The sequence below is a fragment of the Mugil cephalus genome, chromosome 17, assembly GCF_022458985.1.
Source record: "Mugil cephalus isolate CIBA_MC_2020 chromosome 17, CIBA_Mcephalus_1.1, whole genome shotgun sequence".
Classification (NCBI taxonomy): domain Eukaryota; kingdom Metazoa; phylum Chordata; class Actinopteri; order Mugiliformes; family Mugilidae; genus Mugil; species Mugil cephalus.
In genome coordinates, this window is record NC_061786.1 from 637,716 (window position 1) to 662,500 (window position 24,785).

General features: G+C 40.6%; 1 protein-coding gene across 2 annotated transcripts in view; it reads left to right on the plus strand.

The window, feature by feature from the left end:
• The first annotated feature begins 279 nt into the window (after positions 1-279).
• The window catches only part of gabrr2a (gamma-aminobutyric acid type A receptor subunit rho2a), a 50,959-nt gene continuing 26,453 nt past the window's right edge, over positions 280-24,785 (plus strand). For both annotated transcript variants that reach the window (XM_047611539.1, XM_047611537.1), the window contains exons 1-2: positions 280-529; positions 7,019-7,125. Coding sequence is in view for 1 of the 2 variants with exons in the window: in XM_047611537.1 (XP_047467493.1) it covers positions 393-529; positions 7,019-7,125 (244 nt within the window). In the remaining variant the exon portion in view is untranslated. The remainder of the gene's footprint in view (positions 530-7,018; positions 7,126-24,785) is intronic.

Below are 24,785 nucleotides of genomic sequence, written 5' to 3' on the forward strand. Positions count from 1 at the left end.
GAATGAGATGTGATTCCTATGATGGGATGTTTATTTACAGGGGGCGGGAGAAGGGGATCATCTGACTCTCTCGTTGTCAAACTGCATAATCCCTGTGTGTGTGTGTGTGTGTGTGTGTGTGTGTGTGTGTGTGTGCGCGCGCGCGCGTTTGTGTGTATTTGTGCGTGTGTTTTCTCTTTAAGCCTGTAGGCTACAGATGTTCAATGTGTGTGTCCGCCTCCCTCCCCCTCCCCCGTGATAGGCTTGCACGTTCCTTTCCTGCTGCCTCTCGCACTGAGCCCGATGCCATGACTGAGGACGCGTCCTTCCTCCGCTCAGAGAACCATGCACTGCTGGCAGAGCCCTGCTGTTATGAACCGACCGAGGAGGGCAGTTAAAGGGATCACCTGTGGATGTGCGCTGCCAAGATGACTTATTTAAAGAAAACTCTAATTTTACTGCTATGCCTGTGCGTTACTGGGGAATGCCGTAAACACAGCCACCGGCCGCGAAGATGGACCGGTAACGTGGACACCAAGAAGCATGGAACGTAAGTGGAAAATATTAGTAGATAATCAGACACATGACAGAAGAAAATAATATTTTTTTTAACATAATCACAAAGTAGGCTATGTCAGGTTAAGATGATTTAAGATACAGGTCGTATTCGGGATTGACTTATGTAGAATTTTTATTTCTGAATACGTTATTTCCCCCGGTAGAAAAGTGAAAGAACTCTGAACCAAATCACAGTTAGTATATCTATAATAATGGCAATAATTTGAAGATGCATACAGTGGGGGAAATAAGTATTTGATCCCCTGCTGAATTTGTAAGTTTGCCCACTTCCATAGAAATGATCAGATTCTGGTTTTTATGGTTGTTTACTGGTTATGGGTATAGACAGAATATCAATTGAAAATGCATAAAAAACACACAATCTAAAAGTTATAAATTGTTATGTATTTTATTAAGGGAAATAAGTATTTGATCCCCAACAATTCACTTAGAATTCAGGCTCCTACAGATTGGCTGGTGCGCATGTGGCACACAGCTGTGCTCAGTCAACTAATTACCAATACTCCTGATCTTAACTCGTCATGTATATAAAGCACACCTGCTCTAAGAATCAGTTTCTTACATTCCAACTTCTACAGCACCATGGGCAAGACCAAAGAGCTGTCAAAAGATGTCAGGGACAAGATTGTAGACCTGCACAAGGCTGGTATAGGTTACAAAACCATCAGCAAAAGGCTTGGTGAGAAGGTGACAACTATTGGTGCCATTATTCGCAAGTGGAAGACCCATAAAAGGACCATCAACTGTCCTCGGTCTGGAGCTCCCCGCAAAATCTCGCCTCATGGAGTGAGGATGATGATGAGAAAGGTGAGGGAGCAGCCTAAAACAACACGGCAGGAGCTTGTTAATGATCTGGAAGCAGTTGGGACCTCCGTCACCAAGAAAACAGTTGGCAACACACTGCGCCGTTATGGATTGAACTCATGCAGTGCCCGCAAGGTCCCCCTGCTCAAGAAGGCACATGTACAGGCCCGCCTTAAGTTTGCCAGTGAACATCTAAATGACTCAGAGAAGGCTTGGGAGAAAGTGCTGTGGTCTGACGAAACCAAAGTTGAGCTATTTGGCATTAACTCGACCCGCCGTGTTTGGAGGATGAAAAAACGTGAGTATGACCCAAAGAACACCATACCCACGGTTAAGCATGGAGGTGGAAACATCATGTTTTGGGGCTGTTTTTCAGCAAAGGGTACAGGGCAACTTCACCGCATTATGGGGCCAATGAATGCAGCCATGTACTGTAACATCTTGGACAAAAACCTTCTTTCCTCAGCAAGAACACTGAAGATGCCTCGTGGGTGGGTTTTCCAACATGACAATGACCCAAAACATACTGCCAGGACAACAAAGGAGTGGCTCAAGAAGAAGCATATTAAGGTCATGGAGTGGCCTAGTCAGTCTCCAGACCTTAACCCAATCGAAAACCTGTGGAGGGAGCTGAAGCTCCGAGTTTCCAAGAGGCAGCCAAGAAACTTGAAGGATTTAGAGACTGTCTGTAAAGATGAATGGGCCAAAATCCCTCCTGCGCTGTGTGCAAACCTGGTGACCAACTACAAGAAACGTCTCATCGCTGTGCTTGCCAACAAAGGTTTCTCTACAAAGTACTGACTTGTGTTATGCTTGGGGATCAAATACTTATTTCCCTTAATAAAATACATAACAATTTATAACTTTTAGATTGTGTGTTTTTTATGCATTTTCGACTGATATTCTGTCTATACCCATAACCAGTAAACAACCATAAAAACCAGAGTCTGATCATTTCTATGGAAGTGGGCTAACTTACAAATTCAGCAGGGGATCAAATACTTATTTCCCCCACTGTATTTTGTAAGCGATGTAGACTATGATATATTAATATGGTGAAGAAGCAAATATTGTCATTGTTGTTTTTTTTTGTTTGCTTTTTTAAAGAAAAATATTATTATAGCCTACTTGTGAACTAGACTTTCCAATAGGTCTGTTGGTATAGTTTTAGTAACAGTTCCAGGTTGGTCAGGTTCTGGATTTATTTATTTGCCACAACATTAAAACAACTAACAGGAGAAGTGAATAACATTGACCATCTCGTGACAATTCAGTATTCTACTGAGAACCTTTTGGACCTGGCGTTCATGTGAACAACATTCTGTTACCAAACACTACAGGTCACCCTCAGAAGGCCCATGTCCATTCTCTGTCACCACAAGTGAGACCAATATTAGGCAGGTGGTCATTATGTTATGCTTGATCAGTGTATTCTTCTTATACAAGATTAAAATGGGGAGATATGGATATGGATTAGTGTTCTTGGTTTCCAAATGGTCACAGGTTCGCCTCCCCATATACTTGAACAAGCACCCAACCCCCAATTTGCTCCAGGTCTACCTGAGGCTGCAGCGCCCTGCTCTAACTGTACATACTACTGTGTGAACAAGTGGATGGGTCAAATGCAGAGAAAAAAAATCCCCATAAATGATCAATGAAGGAATAATTTATATAAGAGGTTCAAATCACTGGACTTCATTTAGCCTATGCGTTTCCACATATTCCCCCTCTTATTTCTGTACCAATCTTCATAAAACAAGGATTCACATTTCATTTAATATGTGTCAAAAGACGTTAACATATATTTTAGAACAACTTTTGGGGTATGTAGTCCCGAAAGGATTCAGTAGTAATCGCATGTCTAAGAAGGTGCTGACTCCATGTCCCTAGAAAAAAAAGAATTCTACAAAACAAAACATATGTGAATATACATGTGATAAGACTTGTGAAGCAGTGGTTGTGTGGTAGGGGGCACCACAAAGAGAGCAAGTGATAGAAGGGCAGCAATGATGAGTCCTCTGTATAGCTTAGAATTGAGTATCAACCAAAACAGTATCCTAGTTGAACTGATGAAGTGTCAGAGGAAGAGAGGAGGTGAAAAGGGTGTCATAGGAGTAAACGCTGATCTGGTCCCACTGAACCTCTAGGCTGTTGAGGATAATAAGCCTTTTTTACCCTGGAGGATTTATTGTCACAGGTTGGTTGAAAAATTAGAGGGATATGTGCCTGAAATTGGGAGGAATGGTGGTAGTGCCAGCATAAAGGTGGTACCTGGTGCTCAGACAGCAGAAAAAACAGGTGGTCTGGCTGGGAGGGAGGGAGGGGAAATCTCACAGACCAGTTTGAAATAAATTACACCAAAAAGAGTAGACAATGTAGCTTTCTACTGCTTAGTTACATATGTCTGAAGAAGTTGAGGACATTAATTACATCAAAGGAGCTGTGTCAGAAGTTGAAGAGGTAAAGATGCTGGGATAAAGGGGAATGTTGAAAGTATCAGTAAATAGTTGTGATGTGATCTGGTCCTCTTGAGACAGTGCTAAGGAACCTTGGTTCTAGTGAGTGGGTGGTGCAATGGACATTTTTGTCAGACATGGAAAAGTTATTTGTTATTGTTGTTTATGTGCAGTGGGTTATACTTTTACCTTTGAAAAGTCAAATAATGCTGGATTGCCGACTGCAGAGGTCTGGAAATAGTAAATAGAAAACAATCCTTGGAAGGAAGGTTGACCTTGTCACTGACCAATGGATCGAGAACCAACATGCAATCCATGTTGAAGATATTACATAGTAGCTACGAGACATGAACATTTGTTAGGCCTAAAAAAGAGTTTATCGACCTTTATTGTAAGCCATGGGAAATAGCAATAGCAATAGCATGAGGCATTGCCTTGTTCCTGAACCCAAATTATTGTAACTTCATTTAACCGGGCATGGCCAAGCATTTTTAAACAAATTTCATTCACCCTTGCAGTTCATTGTATTCTTCATGAAAAGAGATTGGATTTTAAAAGGCATCAACTTAATCTGAAGCAAAAATGGCAAGCAGCGAGATCAGCTGGTATTGTGAACTCAGTCATGGTATAGAGAGTATAATAAGTCAGATTTGACGATTCCATTTTCACTCCGCTTTAGTCATTGACTATCAAACCAATCCGAATTTTGGTCAAGGTAGCTGATGTTGGGAACAAACACAACTATCCAATCCAATCCAGTCCACTTTATTTATATAGCATGATTTTAACAAAGACAAGGTTTCCAAAGTGTTGCACAGTAAGATAAAAAACACAATAGCACAACAGAACACAATAAAACAATGAGGCACACAAAGTATTGAATGTAATAAAATGAGATATAGACAAAGAGTTAGTCCCACCCATCCATCTCTACTGCCTTTGTAGTGCATAAAGTTGTTGACAACATGACAAACACAAACACTTTTTTGTCATATGTTATAAAGTCGATTCCATCTTACTACGTAGAGCACTGAATCAGACCTGTATGATTAGGTTCTTATCACCACCAGCCTTTTTTGGGGAAAACCTTCACATTTTTTTTTACTTTTCTGGGTCAGATCAGAGTACAATAGAAGGAATAAGGAGTAAAGGTGTATACACACAGTCTTAAGAGACAAGCTTATAGAGCTATGAAGAGAGACCTATTTTACTTTAATGAATTTAATGTTAATGTCAGTAATTCTGATGCTCTTCAGCCATACCACCTACCTTATTACAAGGAACCTGTGTGTCCATCTGCAATATAAGGAACTAGTAGATGAGAGATAAGTGGAGAAATAGACATGAGACTAAAGGAACATGACTGGTGATGGATCAAATTGAATTTTGTAAAGTATCTTCCACATTCTAAGACAGGCAAAGACGAAATATACACCAATCAGACATAACTTTATGACTACCTTCCCGTTGTACAGGTCTCCCTTGTGCCTCCAAAACAGTTCTGCCTCATCAGAGAATGGACATGGACCTCCTGAGGGTGTCCTGTGGTGTCTAGTACAGAATGTTGTTAGTCGGGGCCTTTGAGTTCTATGGGTTGGGGGGAGGAGCCTCTGTGGATCATCCCATAGATACTTGATCAGTTTGGGATCTAGTGAATTTGGAGATCCGTTCAACACCTTGGGCTGTTTTTCATGTTTTTCTTTTAGTTGTTCCTAAACCGTTTTTGTGTGCGTGTCTGTGTCAGACTGCATCCTGCTGGGGATAGCTGCTGCCATCAAGGAGTGTCATCTTTTCTGTCCTTTGTTCTCCCCCTGTATTCACTGAGATGTAGCACTGCCCTCCCTGCCACACAAGGTCACTACACTCAATAAAGATCAACAGGATAGTTCCCAGGGAGGGCTGGTGATGGTTACACTCAAGCACTGAAGTAATAAAGCTTTCAGCTGCAAGAATATAACTGCAACAACCTCATATAATGTTGACACCCTGTGGTGTTCAACTATGCAGACAAAGGGAGACAAATGCAAAAAAAAAAATAAAAAAAATTAAAAAAATTGCTATGGGGTGGGGGTGCCTGGTCTGGTCTAGGTGGGTGGTACATGTCTAAGTAACATCCACATGAATGACAGGTCCAAAAGTTTCCCATTAGAACATCATACTATCACAAGATGGTCAGTGTTATTTACTTCTCCTGTCAGTGGTTTTAATGTTGTAGCTGATCGGAGTAGTGTTTACTTGATTTATTAACAATTTTTTTTACAGTGTCTTTTATATTTACAATATTTTGTTCTGCTTTGTTACATTATATAAGTCTTTAGTCATTGTCATTTCATTTTCCTCACTTTGGGATTTGGACGTTCCAAGTTAGTATAGTACACAGGGTTATAGAGAATGATAAATAGTCTTGCTTTTATATAGCTTTTCTACCTACTGAAGCTTATAAAATCAGAGACACATCCACCCATTCACTCACACAAGCACCTGGGGGTTCGACATATGGCACACTCCGGGGATTGAACTGCTAACCCTTGGTTCATGGACAACCCACCCTACCTACCTACCTACCTACCTACCCTCTACCCTACCCTACCTTACCTACCTACCTACCTACTGAGCCACAGCCGCCGAAATCTTTCCTGAAACGTAGTTAATCTGTCATTCGATTTTATGTGTTTTTACATATGTTTTACATAGTGCTTGTTGATAAAACTATACATAAATTGTTGTGTATAACACAAACCACACACATATATCATCCTTTGATTCACTGGTATCACTGTTGTGGTGAGATTAGCAAGCTGTCTGTGGAGCGCGAGAAGAACCAGAAAAATGTGAACACGCATAAAAATGATGTACTTTATTGCAAGTCAAATTACATATTGCAGCTCTGAACAGTGCCATCATATATAACAACTTTTTCTGTTTTTGTTGCAGTCATGTGTCAAATTTTATTTATCTACATTGAGAATTTAATCTAAATTGCTGCCTGCGTGTATTCACATGTTCACATTTTTCTGAGTGAATGAAGCAAAACATTTATCCATTTCAGAGCAGTTCAAAGTAAATATTCTGGAAGAATTGCGTTGTTAACGCCCCTTAACACAACATGGGATTACTTATGTTGCCTCGATGGCTGGTGCATTATTGTGATTTCTACACAGCTAATCAACAATCTGACTGTGGATGTCATCTACTTCTAGCTCCTTGGTAAAGAAGCCTCCCGACGTGACGAAGTCTCGCAAAATGAAGACAGAGCATCTGCTCAAAGTAGATGATCACGACTTTACCATGAGGCCAGCATTTGGAGGTAGGTGTTGACAAATCTCTTGTCATTTGTAGAAAAGCATGAGATGGGAATAAAAGCTCCACAAAGCATACAGAGTGGCCCTACTTTGTTGAAAAGCATTGTCAATATTTCACAGACAGCTTCTTCTTGCTTTGGAGTTATTCTCCTCATGGTTTAGGTAGAATTACTCAAAACTGAAATGGTCATTCTTGTTCCAAACCAATGAATATGAAATCTAATAAGCAGATTTATCAGTGATTACTTCATCAGCAGTAAGCACAGTTGACATAGGGGATACTCCTTTTTCCATTACATTATATTTTCATTCTATTTTGTACATGATTTTCCTAAAAATTAGACCAGTTATTTGATGGTTTGATAGAAGTGTTATGATATCTAACCATTCAGCACAATAATCAGTACTTTAGTGTGTTAGAGAAGTCACCTGTGGAGTAACTTGTTGTAACCTAACTGTTATACAGGAGTAAGAAAGAGGACCTACGTTAAATTTTTGATTAAAAATAGAAACAATATCTTATTTTAATTTATTATTCATTGGGAACAATTTTACCCATTTGTTTTTCTCTCAGTAAATGTACAGAGTCAATGTATTGTTATTTGATATATCAGTCACTATTAAATTGTTAAACATTTACTTTAATGTGTTGTAGCCCTCACCGTAGTCCTCAAATACTTCTTTTGTCAGTCCGGCTATAAAAGATGTGATATTATGTGGTACAGTAACTCCTTTTCCTAGAAGCTAAAATCATATTTATTTGTCATATAAGAAGTAAGATTAAAGACAGATTAAAAATGATGAAAATCTCTGCACCAAATGGCAAGACATTTTTTTTTTTTTTTAACTTTAGTCCCTCATATGAACCATTCCCTAAAAATACAGTACAGCTTGCATCACAATGTGTTTATGACATCACCAATGCCAAATGAGTCATTGTTAATACTGGAGTCCCTTTAAACTCTGCTGCAGTCTGCATGGGCACGTGGATGGAGGAAGGAAGAAATTTGGTTGACTTCATAAGTGTCGCCTGTCTTTCCTCAAGCTTGAAAAAACTGTTTCTATCAGCAGCTCTGTCCAACCTCATGTCTTGTAATTGATTTTGCCAGAACCTCGTGTATGGAAAGTCCTTTGATGTTACAAAGGATCCATTTCTCTTCTGAAATCTTCACAGTTTTTTTTCTGTTGTTTTCATCAGACAAAAATGTATGTAAAGCTTTTTTCACCTTTTTGAAGCTCACAATGTCACTTATCTCCAATTCTGTGTTTAACAAATCAAATAATGAATTTCTGGTACACCAGGTACTCAGGCTTCATATGATTTTGTTCAAATTGCACATTGTGACATTTTGCAAGAGATTTGCAAAGTCTAAATATATCACTTGAAATACTTGTGAAAAAAGCTTAAGGCTGTGCCTCATGTGTCTTATGGGCAATTGAAAACAATTCCTAAAGATATTTTTATGCTGTGATACCCCTACATCTGTGCCTTATGTAGGGAATAGGGAAGAACAATTATTTTCTCGTATGTTTCTTACTCTAAAATTGTACCTTGTTCAAAATAAAACATATTTCAGAGGAAAGCAGATCATGTAGCAGAAGGTGACATTGGAAATGAGGATAAAACTATCCTGATAGTGGCCTGTGAGAAGCCTGTACTATCCAAACTAGAGTGTGGCAGGTATACACATCAATTGGTATTTTGTAATTACCAGAAATTTCAGCTCATGATAATACTCACCAAAGCTGAGACATTTGAAACAGTTATCACTACAAAACAGTCCAATGGGACAGAAACACAAGCTTACATTGTTATTAAGAGCTACAAAAAAATCTTTCCATCTCATCAATGGTCAGGTGTTGGTCATGGTCAAGTTAAAGTCAAACATCGTCCCTTTGCTTCCCAGTACAGATTTAGTACCTTAAACACTTTACACATCAGTAGGGGGTTCGTGTGTGTACCTTTTCTTAATCCACAGAAAAATAACACAGTAAACCTTTTGTTAATCTGTACAGAAGGGAAGGAGATAGAAAACACCTTGCTGAGATCATTTCATATATGGGTTGACAGTGAGTTATGATCTACAAACTGTATGCTAAAGCCACTGTGTGCTTTTTAAGTATCATGGTTTAGCACTGTTGTGCATTTACAAATACTGAAAGTCACAGTGAGAGTGTCAAAGATGAGGTTTTTGTGATGTATCTCATTACTTGAATAGAGCTATCTTCCACCAGGTGTCCTCTGATTTTTGTGACCAATAGTTGATACCATTTTTTATTTATTTTTTTAATTGTGTCTATCTACCGACATGCAGCACAGCGGCATGGTCTTTAGCACTGTTGCCTCACAACGAGCAGGTTCCGGGCTTGAATCCACCGGCCAACTGGGGCTTTTCTGTGTAGAGTTTGCATGCTCTCCCTGTTTCTGCTTTATTTCTCTTTGTCCAAAGACATGTTGTTAGACTAATTGGTGATTATAAATTGGCTGTAGCCCTGCAATAAACTGGCAACCTGTTCAGGGTATACCCTGCCTCTTGTCCGATGTCAAGCCCCCAATCTCTAGTGATGGTATGTCACTGGACTGTGGACCATTAACAGTGTCTCCATCATTCTTGTTAGAAGCAAAAATGTAGCAAAGAGTTATATAAATACCAGGCCTTTAGCAAGACCACGAGGGAACTAATTTATTAGAAACCTGATAACCTTTTTTATAAGGAAGAGTCTTTGGTTAGTGTGAGTAGGTGAGCAGCAGGGGGAAGCGGGGCAGAGCAGGTAGAGAGTTCAGTTTCCTGACAGTCTGGTGGATGAAGCTGTCCCTCAGTCTGCTTGTCCTGGCCCGCAGACCCCACAGTCTCCGCAGTCTCCTCCCTGATGGCAGCAGACTCAGGAGGCTGTGAGATGAGTGGCATCACCCACAATGTATAGGGCTTTGTGTGTGAGCCGGGCGTTGTAAATGGAGGGACAGGAGAGAGGCACCGATTATCCTTTCAGCTGCTCTCACTGTGTACTGGAGGGTCTTTCAGCAGGATGTGGTGCAGGCTGATGCATCTGGTCAGGATGCTCTCAAGGGTGCCTCCGTAGAAGGTGCACATGATGGGGGCTGGGGCTGTGGCTTCCCTCAGTTTGCAGAGGAAGTAGAGGCGCTGTTGAGTCTTCTTGGCCAGTGATGCTGTGTTGGTATCACAGGAGAGGTCAGAAGAGGAACTTGGTGCTGCTCACTTTCTTTGGGACTGGGATGATGGTGGTGGCTTTGAAGGAGGTGGGGACAACGGCCTGACTCAGTGAGAGTGAAGATGTCCGACGATGACTGAGTCACCCAAGAACTTTTATAGGTGACAGTTGATTGTGTCGTGGGTGAAGTCGGCTGTGTAGATGGTGAAGAGGAGAGGGCCCAGGACCTATATGACCCCTGTGCTGCAGATCACCGTGTCCGATACACAGTCTTTTCTCCTCACATACTGTGGTCTGTTGGTCAGGAAGACCAGGAACCAGACTGACAGTTTCTGGTGCACCCCCGCATGGTCCAGTTTGCCCCTCAGAAGTTCTGGCTGAATGGTGTTGAAGGCACTGGAGAAATCATAGAACATGATTCTCAAAGTGCTTCCAGACTTCTCCAGATGAGACAGGGATCTCTGCACGAGGACTGAGAGGTAGTTGTTGAGTTCAGACCTAGTGGAAGACGGAAAAAATAATAAACCAGTAGGAATTTAAGGAGGAGGTTGTATCTAGATTGGTTTGCTAGAATTAGGGCCTTTTGGGCCATTGGCTGAGGGTCTTGGATTGCTGTACTGACTGCGATTAAAATTGATATTATGTCAGGGTTGGAGGAGGTTGTAGAGGTGAGGACCCAAACGCAGGACAATAGATGAGGCAGGAACTCCGAACAAAAAGGAATTTAATAATTAACAAAAGGCAGGTAAGGCGAGGCAGGTAAATCCAAAAATCAAAAGAAATCATCAACATGGCATGAAAACATTGAACGTGGAACAAGACGGGGAAACATGGAACATGGCGTGAATACATTAAAACGATGCGACAAGAAACAAAGGGAAAGGCAGGGCTATATATACACAAGAGGGTTCAGGATGACAAGACACAGGTGAGACGCATGAGGACAATCAACACAGTAGGTAGTGAAGTTGTAATCAAAATAATTGTGTGCCCATACAGTTATACAGCTACATGGCAATCACCCTTGTCCTGTCCCTTTCTCAAAAAAAAAAAAAACCTTGTCAGATTAGAATCAAACAGGGGCACCACACAAGCAACATATACACTCAAACATAAAACGGAAATAGATAAAATAAGTTTTAAAGAATACAAAAAATGATAATAATAATTAAAAGAGGGAAGAGAAGAGGAGAAGGAGGACTGCAGTTTTTACTCATGTAGAACATATCATAGAGAAGATACCTTTATTCCCTGAGGGTATGCTGAAGACCATTATTTCTAATGTTGGTCTCGTATCCAGGAGATATGCAGAGTATGCCACGGAGGGCTACTTGGGGTCAGAGGAGGCAGATAACAAGGAGAACAATTCAAGTCAGTTACTTTATAATGATTTAAATGGTGACTTTATTAATGTGCAATGCCCCTTTAAAACAAATTAATAAATTACTTTTACAACCTGAGTCTCATTGGTGGAGAAGATGAAGCCTGAGACTGACTTGGAGAGGACTTGTTTGAGAGACTTCATCAGGTGGGTTTGGATGTGACTGCTCCTGGGGCCGAGCTTTGGGTACTGTGGATATTATATTAACTCGCTGTCAAATACCTGAATCTGATTGATCTGTGATTCCTTCTTGAGTTCTTGTTTCCAAATAAAAATATAAGTTTAGTTTGAAGTTATTGAGACACCGTGTGACAGGCAGACAGTGGTGGTTGGTCCAGCTGTCACCAGTGTTAACAGGCATCTACAACCAGTCCATCTCTGATTGTTGTGTGCCATCCTGTCTCAAAGTATCTGCCATCATCCCAGTTCCAAAGAAGGGTAACATGTCTGATTGATAGCAGAACATGCCTGAATGACTACACACCTGTTGCTCTGACATCTGTGGTCATGAAGAGCTCTGAGAGACTCATCCTGTCCTTCCTCATACCAATCACCGACCCCCTCCTGGACCTCTTACAGTTTGCCTACAGGGCAAATCACTCTATGGACGATGCCATCAACCTCAGTCTCCACCATGTACTCTAGCATGTACTGGACCAGCCGAGCTCCTACGTCAGGGCACTTTTTGTGGATTATAGCTCAGCCTTCTCCCTGTACACCAATGACTCCGACCACCCCTCCACCAAGTTGGTTAAGTTTGCGGAGAACACCATGTCCTGGGGCTAATCAAGGACAATGATGAGTCAGCTTACAGAAACACGTTGTCACAGCTGGCAGCATGGTGTACACTGAACAACCTGGAGCTAAACACCAACAAGATGGTGGAGTTGGTCATGGACTTCCGTAGACCCTCACACACCTCACAACCCCCACTTCTCACAACAACACTGCAGTACAGGTTGTGGACTCTGTGAAGTTTGTGGGCACCACCATCACCAGCGACCTGAAATGGTCACTCATCTAAAGTCATCAAGCGGGCACACCAGAGGATGTTTTTTTTTTTTTAACTTGTCTAAATTGTATATACTGTCTGTATAAAATTCCTGTGTAAGTCGTACATTTGGCCAATGAAGAGATTTTGATATAGTATAAGTGAGCTTGGCAAGCAGTGAACCTTATACCTGAATACCTCATTATTGTTGTGTAATATTTGGTCTTACTCTAAACCAGTAGTTCTTTTTATAAAAAATATAAAACGTCCTGATCCCAGACCACCACACATCCGAGCAGAGACACAGCTGTTCAAACCCTCAGGAAATATTTCTTGCCTTCACTCTGGGACACTCTGGGTCTCCTTGGAGACTTCAGCATCACATTGACAACCCCAGCTGTCATACCATTGCATTTCTGGACATTTTGACTGCTTCAACATCATACAGCCACTTCCCCACACACAACCGTGGCCACATCCTTGACCTGGTCTGCTCCTCAGGTTTCCAGTTATCACGGCTGTCTGGTCAAAACCTCCACATCTCTGATCACTTGCTACTCAAAATGGACATAAGGATCCCCACTCCTCCCTCCAAAACTGAACGCACCATAAACTTCAAGAACATAAAATCAATCACTCCCTCAGCCGTGGCCACTGCTCTCTCCCAACAATCCCCTCTCCTCCTGTCTGGACCTTCATGCCCTTAACAAAACCAAAACTGTTTCTTTCACACACTCTGCCCCTTGGTACACCCCAGCACTCCATCAAATGAAAGTACAGAAACGCAAACCGGAACGCCTCTACAGAAGAACCGGCCTCACAATTCATCTCCAATTGCTCTTTCTCTTGTGGCCCCTGTGCTGAACATATAATAGGTTTATTAATTTCTTATGGCAACATGCGGTGGCTCGAAGATCGGAACTAATGCAACAGAGTGTTTTACGCGGACTCCTTGAAGTGCTACACAGAGTGTTACCTGCTTCTGACAGACTGACGGCGCAAATTTGGAACTTTGTATGTGAAAGCAAACAGCCAGCAGCCCTGCATGGACTACTGCAAAGAGGCAAAGGTAGGTGAAGGTGAAAACCTACCTCCAGTCCACCATTAGTGAGGAGCGTTTAAGCAGTCATGGGATGCTCAGCATTGAATCCAGGTCCAAGGCTTTGAACCTTGGTGCATTTGTAAATCGTTTCTCAAGGAGTCACAATTGCAGAATCTTGTTATTGTAGTGTTTCAGCCTATTGTGTTGCAAATGCTATAGGTTAACTCTGAATAAACTAAACATTTTGAATGCTTAAATATTGCCCTGTTTTATCCTTATATGTGCCCCACCTTGGCCCCCCTGATAGTTTTGGTCTAGAACTGCCACTGGCCCCATTGCCGCAGCCTCCAATTCTCCTCTGCCCACCTCCCGGCCCTATCCAAAACCAAGTACCGAACCATGGGGTTCGAAAGGGACAGAGCCTTCTCTGCTGCTGCTGCTCCCACCCTCTGGAACTCACTGACCTCCCTAACCCTAACCGTAACGCATTGTTCAGAAATAGCTTAAGACAGATAACATAGAGTCTAAGGTTGTGCTGAGCCCCATAATTCCCAGATCTCCCTTTCAAGCATTTGTGCAATTAGCTGGTACAAGTCTGATGATGCCTATTATGTCTCTTCTGTGCTTGCTTGACCTTCAATTTTAGACTGCTGCTGCTTTTAAAAAAAATAATTCTTTCCCCTTTTAACCAATGTTAATAATATCTTGTATTGTTGATGCCTTTTATCATCTGGATGGAGACTACAGCTAGAAATTAGCTTAATTAGCTAAAAATGCCCTTTTTACTGGCACTTTGTTTAGTTGATTAATAGGGACTGTCCACATCACAAAAAACGAATAAAATAAAACAAAAATAAATAAAATCACTTTTAAGAACAAGCTTTCTTCCACTAGTTTTTCTGTGGTTTGCTAGTAGTTACTTAGGTGTTTAACCCTGGAGTATCAGACCAAGCATGGAAACAGTTATAGCTGACAGTTATAGCTGACTTCTAGTCAAACTTTCTTACTTAAGTCAAAATTAAACTACTTGTTGTCTACATCACTAAACATTAGTGATGCAGACAACAAGTCCTTTAATTTTGACTTAACATTAAAAGTTACCCCAGCAATACGAGATGTACATTTACAGTCTACAGTCTGGAGCTACTTCTAATTTCAGTGTTTGTTCTTATCTTGGTACAAAGTGTCATTTGTGGCGTAACAGCTGTCTGATGGCGTAACAGATTGGTGCGTGTGCTAATCTAAGCCGTAACCAGGAGGAACTGTGCCAGCTTAATCTGCTTGTAAATGCTGGAGCCAGGCAATGCTTGGCTACTTCAGTCATTTCAAATTAAGCCAGCATCTCCAGATGGTATCTGGGTGAAACCGAGCCATTCCATGTATCAGTGAGTACTGCTTAAAGCTTTATCGAGAAAAAAAAAAAAATGTGGCGATTATTGTTGTGTTCCCCTGAGCTCATGTCCCCTCAGAACTGACACTGTGATAATGCAAATGACAAGTTTGAGCTGTTCATGAGAGTTGATAAGCTGTGGTTTTTGTAATACCAATATAAAATTACTAGTTACATAAAATTGAAATGACCTAAAACTGTTGAATTTCATTTCAGAAAATAAGAAGCAATTAATAAATTCATCTTATCATTATTATTATTATTATTATTATTATTATTATTATTATTATTATTATTATTATTGCAGAATTAGCAGGCTTGATATAATCTTTTTATTAAACCCACAGTTTTGCAGCAAACTTGCAGCAGCCACAGATAGACACTGGGTTTATACCAAGCTGCATTAAGATTTGATATGAATGCGATTCAGTCACTTCATTTTTTTGTGTCATTATTTTGCCAGTATACCATCATGTTCACCTGTCTCTTGTCTCTTGCTGTCTTGTCTCTACTGTCCTAAAGTTGTGGGTGATTCAGTTAAAAGACCATATAAAGTTATACATAGCTCTGAAAAATTGGAAATGTGTTTATTTGTAGTGTAATTGTGGTATTGTTAAAATGCCTTTATGAGGGCTCTGTTTTTATCATACGAGCCCCAATCAGTGCTCAGACTGGAATAATAAGAAATACATGTAAGGAGACTATTTTAAAGAAATATTCTACAGATGGAAAATTAGTTTTTATCATTTGTAATGAAGTTAACTGGTAAATTTAGATGGGACAGCGGAACCACACCTCTTGTATCTGGGCTCTTGTATTCATGCATGAACGGTATGAATGTAAATTCAAATCCTAAATTGTACACAAGGGCACAAGGGAGACCGACACAATAGTAGGAAGGTGGTCATAATGTTATGCGTGATTGGTGTATTTAGGATATAATGAAACATAAGACAAGATTGTAAAGTTGAATCCTCTTTTGATCCTGTAATGTCTGAGTCATGGTGTTGATTGATTCAGTTTTTGAATTTCATTTATAATGAATTTGATTAAATGCAAGAGCAGTGCTCTGTCCCCAGCGTCCATGGTTGAACTCACGCTTAAGCAAGCATGTGATTACCCATTGCTGGCCACTGCGCTGAACGTGCTCATGATACTTTAAATGTTATTATTGTTATTCTTAGTTTTATTTTTAACTTTATTCGAAGGGGTCACTGTTAAAGCAGAACTCCATTTACGCCTAATGTGACAAGAAGTGCACCACTTTTGGTTCCATTGTTCCAGTAAGTGAAGAATAATCCCAAACAGAAAATACTCCACCACCTTTCATTAGAAGTACTTTGGTGACTCTAATCTAGCATTTAGCATCTCTGGTAATCTCTTTGGATTACAGACTGTATAGAAAAGTGATGCAAAGTGGTTCAAATCGCCTGTAAGTATTTCTTCTACTATGGCCTTAACTATGGGGTATGGGCATGCTAAACATGAGAGATGTGAGAGGGTAACATGAAATGCTTTTATTTTCTGTCTTACAGATCTGAAAACATGAGAGTCACTGTAAAGAGAGATGAAACACTAGCATTAAGTGGCGTAATGGTGACTCCTATATATGTAGTCCATGAACTGTAAAGTACAGTGTAGTTTAATAGATCAGGTCATTAAAAAGCCACCAACTATATCCATATGTCCAAACTAGAATAGACTAGACTCTATTGTGGACTTCTGGGGCGAGTGTCCTTGAGTCAACAAGAAAACAAAAAAGAAATACAAAGGTAAACATTTTGAGTAGCAGCAGAGTAAAACACTAAATACAACTATTATTTCTGAAATAAACACACTTTTTATTTACAGCCAGAACACACCGAGACCACTTTGAGAGATCAGATCTCTGGCCACATTTGGAGGTGGTCTGGGTCATGTCTCCCATTCCTTTGGTAGTGGGAACACAACACGTCCTGTGTCCCTTTAAAGAGCACCTACAGTTACGGGGGTGTTCTTGCATCAGAGTTTTGCCTCAATGAGCCTCAATGCTCTGTCTATGTAGCTGATAAACTAAAACATAAAACATTTAATTAAGAATTTACAAAATAAAGTATTAATATACACATATAGTACATGTTGTATATTGATGTGCTGAAGAAAGAAGTGATCACCGCTGACAAGTCTTATCTTGCATTTAAAAAGGTTTATTTACAAGAAAGAACAATGTCAAACTCTTGCCGAATCTGAGAGAGCTTCTGGCCAATCGTCGAATCCTCTCTCCCATTCAGCTTCTACAGTCACCTTATATAGGATGGTCATCCCCGAGAACCCCCATACACAAACAAAGCTTTATATTGTATGTCCTGGTTCGTTTCACGAACTGGCATCTGGTAAATGACCTTTTTGACCTTTAACCATTAACCTTTAACTATTAACCTTTAACCATTAACTTTTAACTTTATACATCCTTCACAACCCCCAGGCACAGGAAAGGGACAGATAAGAAGAAAAAGAAGTTAATATACTACATATTTCCCCCCTTCGAGGCTCCTAGAGTCTCGACCACCAAAAAACACATTCAAACACACATTCAAACACAAAAACATATTCATTGTTATAACAGAATGATATGTCCTTCTTACAGTGCCAGTTACAGCACAACCCTTAACGATACAACAAATTCATGGAGTGTGAGAGCGAAAACCTATCAGACAGTCATCTTTCTTAAAATGTCCACCTTTCAATCTAGACAGGAAATTCTCTCACGGCCCCTCTGTCTAAGGCGACCACACAGTAGTACTCCAAGCCTACTAAAAAGAAGGATTTCTAAAAGTTATAGGGAAATATCTTAAGCAGAGTATATATATATATGGATACCTCAGAAAATAAATCAAAACCATATCCAACATCAGGCTGGTCGACCCATCGGACCCTCCATTGGACCTTTCCCTTCCTAGCATTACTTTCCTTAAACACCCCGAAAACAAAAAGAAAACAACTGAGGTTCCAATACATCCACTTTCTTAACAAGCACATAACTCAATTACATTTTTTACAACATTGATAAAACAAAAGTATGTTGCACTGTGATTCTTTTCCACTTTGCTCCATTCGTTTCCCACTGGCACTGCAAAGCTTCATCACAGTGTCCTAGTTCAGGGTCCTTCAGTCCCCGAACACCCAGCTTCTCACATTGATCCTCCTTCAACGTCCGTCTAGGAAGAGAGAGCACAGCAGTATCTTTGCAAACATTTTTTTATCATATCGACAAAATCCACCACCAACTCACGCATTGGATCCCTTGGCGTTGGAATATGACCTGGAGGAACCATCACACCCCTCATGATTTCTCCAAAGACCAGTAGAATCCTGTGTTGCCCCTCGATCTACCCACAACTGTTTATCCACCTCAGAGACAGCTTCCTGCATTAAGACCACATCTTTCACTGTAATCTTATCCTCCAAATCTACTTCATGTGTGACCAAGAAAACTTTACCCAACTTCTCAGCTCCTGTCACTGCTTTTGCAGCCTCATCAGCCGCTTTATTACCCTGAGTGACTCTTGACACATCCTTCTTATGTGCTGCACATTTAGCTATTGCTATTTCTTTAGGTTTCATCATAGCATGGAGAAGTTTCATTATCTGAGTGTGATGCTGTATTGGGGAACCATCTGTTTTCTTAAACCCTCGATTTTTCCATACCGATCCAAACAAATGACACACATTATGAGCATATGCAGAATCTGTATAGACCGTCACACGCTTGCCTTCCGCTAAAAGACATGCTTCAGTTAACCCCACCAATTCGGCAAGCTGCGCTGATGCAGGCTGCGGTACCACTTCCGCTTTCTCAACAACAAATCCTGTTCCCTGGGCTTTTACCACCGCATAACCAGCACTCAAATTATCTCCCACACGATATCAGGACCCATCAGTCCAATACTCTAAATCTGCCTCATGCAATGGAAGAGCTTGCAAATCTGACCTCAGTCTCGAATATTTCTCTGCTTCTTGAACACTGATGATGTGGTTCACCATCTTCTGGAGTTGGCAAATTCTCAGCTGGATTTATCGTAACACATCTGACTAATGTGACATCCTCCTGTTCTAAAAGCCTATTATAGTCTCTAAGTCTAGGCATGGTCAACGTATACCTGCCATAGTTCAAAAGATTTCTGAGACTATGATGAGTAAGAATTGTCACTGGATATCCCCTCGTGACCGAAGATGCTTTGTCATACATTAAATAGACTCCCACCATTGCTCTATAACACAGTGGTAGTCCAAGTTCAACATCTGAGTAAGCAGTAGAATAATATGAAATAGGTTGAGGACTGGTCCCTGTACCGGTTGGCTGACAAAGAACTGCGCATGCATATTTTCCTTCAGCTGAAGTAGATACGTACAACAGAAAATTCTTAGAATAGTCTGGAAGTGCTAACGCTGGAGCTTCTTGTAACCTCTGTTTAATCGTTTCAAAGGCTAATAAACCATCCTGTGTCCAGAGAAGATTACAATGAAGTTGAGTACTCCCAGTATCTTAATCATAGCCCTTAAAGGTCCTGTCAAACTTGCATAATCTTCAATCCATGCTGAAGAGTAACCAGTGATACCGAGGAATGTCATCATCTCCCTGACTGTTCGGGCTTTGGAGCCTTTCGAATAGCCTCTAAATGACTGTCAGAAATACTTCTGTGGCCCTGTGATATTGTTTGACCCAAATAAACTACCTTCTCCTGACAATATTGCAACTTCTTCTGTGAGACCTTGTGACCATTTTCTGCCAAAATCTGCAACAGCTTAATTGAGTCTTCATGACATGTTTTCTTATCTGGTGAACAAATAATAATGTCATCTACATATTGAACCACTGTACTTTTTAATTTTTGATCTAGTCCTGCCAAATCATCTTTCAATACTTTATTGAAAATATGAGGACTATGTTTAAATCCCTGTGGCAACCTTTTGTACACATAAAACTGTCCCTTGTATGTGAACCCAAACAAACCCTGACTTTCTACACTCAGTGGAACACTGAAAAATGCACCGCATAAATCCAATACTGTAAAATGTGTAGCATTTGGGGGAATTTGAGCTAACAAAGTATGCGGATCTGGCACTTCTGCTGGAAAATCGGCTACTACTTCGTTCACAAATCTCAAATCATGAACCAAGCGATAGGAATCATCTGGTTTCTGTAAAGGCAACAATGGCGTATTGCTTATAGGATTTTGAGTTATCTTCAGCACATCTGCTCTCAGAAGTCCTTCAAGCTGTGGTTCAATCCCTTGAACTGCCTCTTCTTTCAGTGGATACTGATTCTTCCAAGGAGGTCTGGCTCCAGGTCTAAGCTCCACTTTCACTGGTTGAGCTGATTTAACAAGACCAATATCAGTACTGTATCGAGACCACAAACATTCAGGTACTTGCTGTAACATTTCTCTCCTCAAAACGTCTGCGTCCATTTCAACCCCACATATCGTTTCATGTGTCATTTGGACAACTTGTGGTCGCCCATGTCCTTGAGCAGATATCATAATCTTGAGAAACCGCTGATCCTCACTCTTCCAGATGGCAGAATTCCCCTCTACTGGTGCAAAAACAGCTTTTACTGCTTCCGCCATCATTTCTCCTATATCTTTCTGTTCATATTCTTCAGACACCATCAAAGTCACATGTGGTACACTCTCTTTGATTTTATATTCTTCGCTCACATATTCATTCATATCAACCATCATTGCTGCTCCTTGTGGTCCCAAAATTATACAAGACGAGGTGAGTTCAACTTCTTTTGGTTGATGACTTATCCACTCCTCACAATTTGACTGGGCAGCGTCCTTAAAATACTTGAGCGTACAATGAAGCGAATAGTCTGGAAGTTTTGCATCAGGCATATTTGCTACAATGAACTTCTCCCACAATTTAACAGGTTCCAAAAACTCTGCACTAAGATCTCCAATCCAGCATACTGAAGAGGCCTCCACATCTGTTGTCATCAATAGTTGGTAAGCAGTATCAGATGGCATCTCCACCAAACAGCCGTCGGGTGTACACTTTATAACACACTTCAATCTGCATAAAGCATCTCTTCCTAACAGTGCAATAGGTGTGTGTTCTGAAACCAATATAGGTATTGTAGTCTTTTGATTTTTATAACAGAGCTCAATTGGTTTTGTAACAGGTACCAGCTGTTTCACTCCCTCAAACCCCGACCAGACATAGGGAGGTGTATAGCATCTTCAGGCCGAATACAGGTGAAAGCCGCTCCGCTATCTACCATCACTTCTAATGGTCTATTATTTACTTTCACCATTATTGTTGGATCTTGTTCCGGCCCTGACACCACCAGCTGACACCCCCCTTTCGAATTTTCCAGGCACCCCTAAAATCCTTGCTCTGGACCCCTATAAGGGTTCGCCGGTCCCCGGATTATCAATTGCTGACCTCTGAATCCTCCTCTTGCATTTCCCCTGAAGTTTCCTCTGAAATTTCCTCCTGGTCTATCACACTCACGAGCAAAGTGTCCAAACTGTCCACAGTTATAACACACTTCTGAGAACTGTTGGAAATTAAAGTTTCCTCTTCCTCTTCCAAAGGTTCCTCGACCTCTTCCTCTCCATATTTGCAGCTGGCCAAAAGTTGGTTGTGTGTTATAAACAACAGGGACCACTGGGGACGGTTGAGGTGATTGAAACTGAACCTGGTTTGGCTGCAATTGTGGTGGCGGCTGATTTTGTTCAGGCTGGCTCTGTAAAACTAAAGCCTGCTTCTTCTTCTTCTTGTTATCCACCAATTGTATTTAATTGAGTTTCCGAAGAGTTTCTTGATCTTGTTCCTTCTGATCATACTCCTTCTTTCTATACAGGTCCACTTGATGTGTTACATGGTCTGTATATACACCCTTCGCCATATTTCCAAGACCAACCACTTCTGCCAATTTGCTCCGCACTGGTAGAGGTAGCCCCTTCTGTATCTTGACTCGCAAAATTGATTGCTCCATTTGGCTCTCCTCTGGATCGTTTCCTGTGACATTTCTCCACACTTGATAGGCTCTTGACACATAGGCTCTCGGATTTTCTTCCTGTCCCAGTGGCTCAATGAGAATGTTGTCGGGGTGTATATTTGTCGGAAATGTATCTTTCAATGCTCTCCATACTCGACCTCTATTTGCTGCAAACAGCTCTGAATCATTTACAGCGGTTTCCACATAACAGTTTAATCCAGCTCTCTGCAAAATCTCCCCCATGGCTGGAACCCCAAGTATATTAGCCAGCAATCTCTTAATGTCTCCTACTGCAGCTTGCGTCCCCACCATGATCTCTTCCAACTTTGAGATCCAAGGGTGTGCTCCATCTTGAAGAGTAGGTAACTTCTCAAGTATATCTGACATGTCAGTACTCTGCCAAGGTTTATACTCCAAGTTCTGACCTCTTATGACAACTGGACACATCTTACCAGGCTTCTTCTCTTTCCTTGAACGCAGTTCATATTCCTTGTCCTGTTTTTGGGAACCTGTTTTCCGCAACTCTTTCTTCTGAATCTGCAGTTCTTGTAATTGGTCTTCTAATGCCTTCCTTCCTTTTGGTGTAGTGCATTTGTCCAGACATCTACAGCATCGATCTATATTCTCTTCAACTTCTCTTAAAATCTGTCGTCTTTCTTCTTCTCTATAAGCAGTTTTTATCTTAGCAGACTTCAAAAGAGTAGGACTCTCACTTTCTTCATCACTATCCTCATTCTCAATCTCATTTTCACTTCCACTTTCACCTTCAACTTCACTTTCATCTCTCAGTTCCATTCTTCTTCCTGTTGTACCTCCTCTTCTTTCCGCTCTGGCCAGTAGTCGTCTGACTGCTGGATCATATCCTCCCATGGCTTCTTCTTCATCACTCTGATCCTCCACTTCTCCAAAATCCATCCTTTTAATTCTCAATCGTCCTCCGGTCTCCAAACGTGTCGTTTTCTTTTTACTTTTTGTACTTGGATACATCCTAATAGTTGTCTCTGCTTTTCCCCACTTCTATAACCTGCTCAGCCTCATTCTTAATGTGGTAATTGCCCTCTTGACTAATTACCGGAAGCTGAGGATAAACTTCCCTGAGCTCCATCTCCTTCTTATACGGCGGAGGTCCCTGTACTGGAACTACATGTGAAAAGGGTGCATCAATCTCTGCCATTAACTTCTCTGTTTTCTTCACATTCTTTTTCATTTCATCTACCGTCTTCTCTTCACAGTCTTTCTTCTTCTCCATCCATTTCTGTCCCTCCTTCTCAAACAACTGGAGAATGCCAAGCTCCGTTTGTCTCTTCTGTTTACGTCTTTCACCTTTTCTTCCTTTCTTTTCGTCTGCCTTATATGTGGTCACAAGCACCTGTATTGTTTTTATTACTTCTGGATTAAAGGTTCCTATCACTGGCCATGGTTGCTCAATTTCAGGCCAACGCTTACACCATTTCTGTGACATTTTTGCAATACCTTTAATTAAAGGGTTATTCTTCTGAACTACCTCAACAGGAGTAGTTACTTTTGAGTTATCCATTTTTGATATAATAGTAACACCCCCTTTTTATCTGTAATCAAATTCAACCTAATTAAAAATTACCTTAACTCTATTCTATTATCCTATTATTATATTTATTTTAATTGATACACTATTATTATTACTACCTATATTCCCCCTTTTTATCACAATCAACAAACAAATGAATCAATTTGCCAACTTCAGAGGATGCAAAAACAACCCTACAGATGTAAGAGCAAACAACGCCAGGTCCACACACAATATCAACCATATACAAACAACCGATCAAATTGCAAGGTACAGCTTCCCCAACTCAGCAGAAATTAAACTCTGTTTTCTGAATGGTCAGTCATTGCCAAGCCTCAAACTGCAACATACATGCTATGTGCAAACAAATGAATATACTGTAATTGTCCCAATCAAACAATATATGTATCATCAATATCAACCATTAACAAATGCATAGAGGTCAAAAAGCAGGTAGGTTAGAAAGAGTCTGTGGATAAAATCACACTGGCCTTATTGCTGGGTTCAGATGCATGTGCTGTCGTCTGCAAGCCTCAGGTTTCCTGTGAGGTAGACCAGCTGTTCTCTCCTCTGCCTCCAGACACCCCCCTTGTCCTTTTGCTTCCTTCTTGAACTCTCACCCCATAAAAAGAGACAACAGGCAAACACTTTAACATTGTAGAAAACCACTAAGTACAATACACTCTTCAATGTGACTAACACATTCCTGCCAACACTTTCCTTTATTATTTCTTTAAATATAAAGTCCTTTTTCTGGGGCTCATATATTTTAACAGTTTCCAAAGTCCTCCAAGCAGAGGCTCATAGTATTTTAACCAAAAAAGTCCCCACAAAAGGCTCATACTATATTTATCAAACGTCCTTTACAGGCTCATATGTTTATCAAATGTCCTTAAAAAAGGCTCATAGTATTTTAGCAAGTACTGAATATGTAAGTATATTATTATTTTTATCGCCTTAATCTCCTATTTCCTAATTTTATTTGTTTTATTCAACATAAAATCTAACATATTACTTCATAAAACCGGTTGCCACACAAACAACAAGGATCCACAGACAACACATACAGAACACACAAATTTAAAGTGATCACACATTTCTCTTCCAAATAACTAAGCCTCTAACTTCTCTCTAACTTCTAACTAACTTCTTTTCT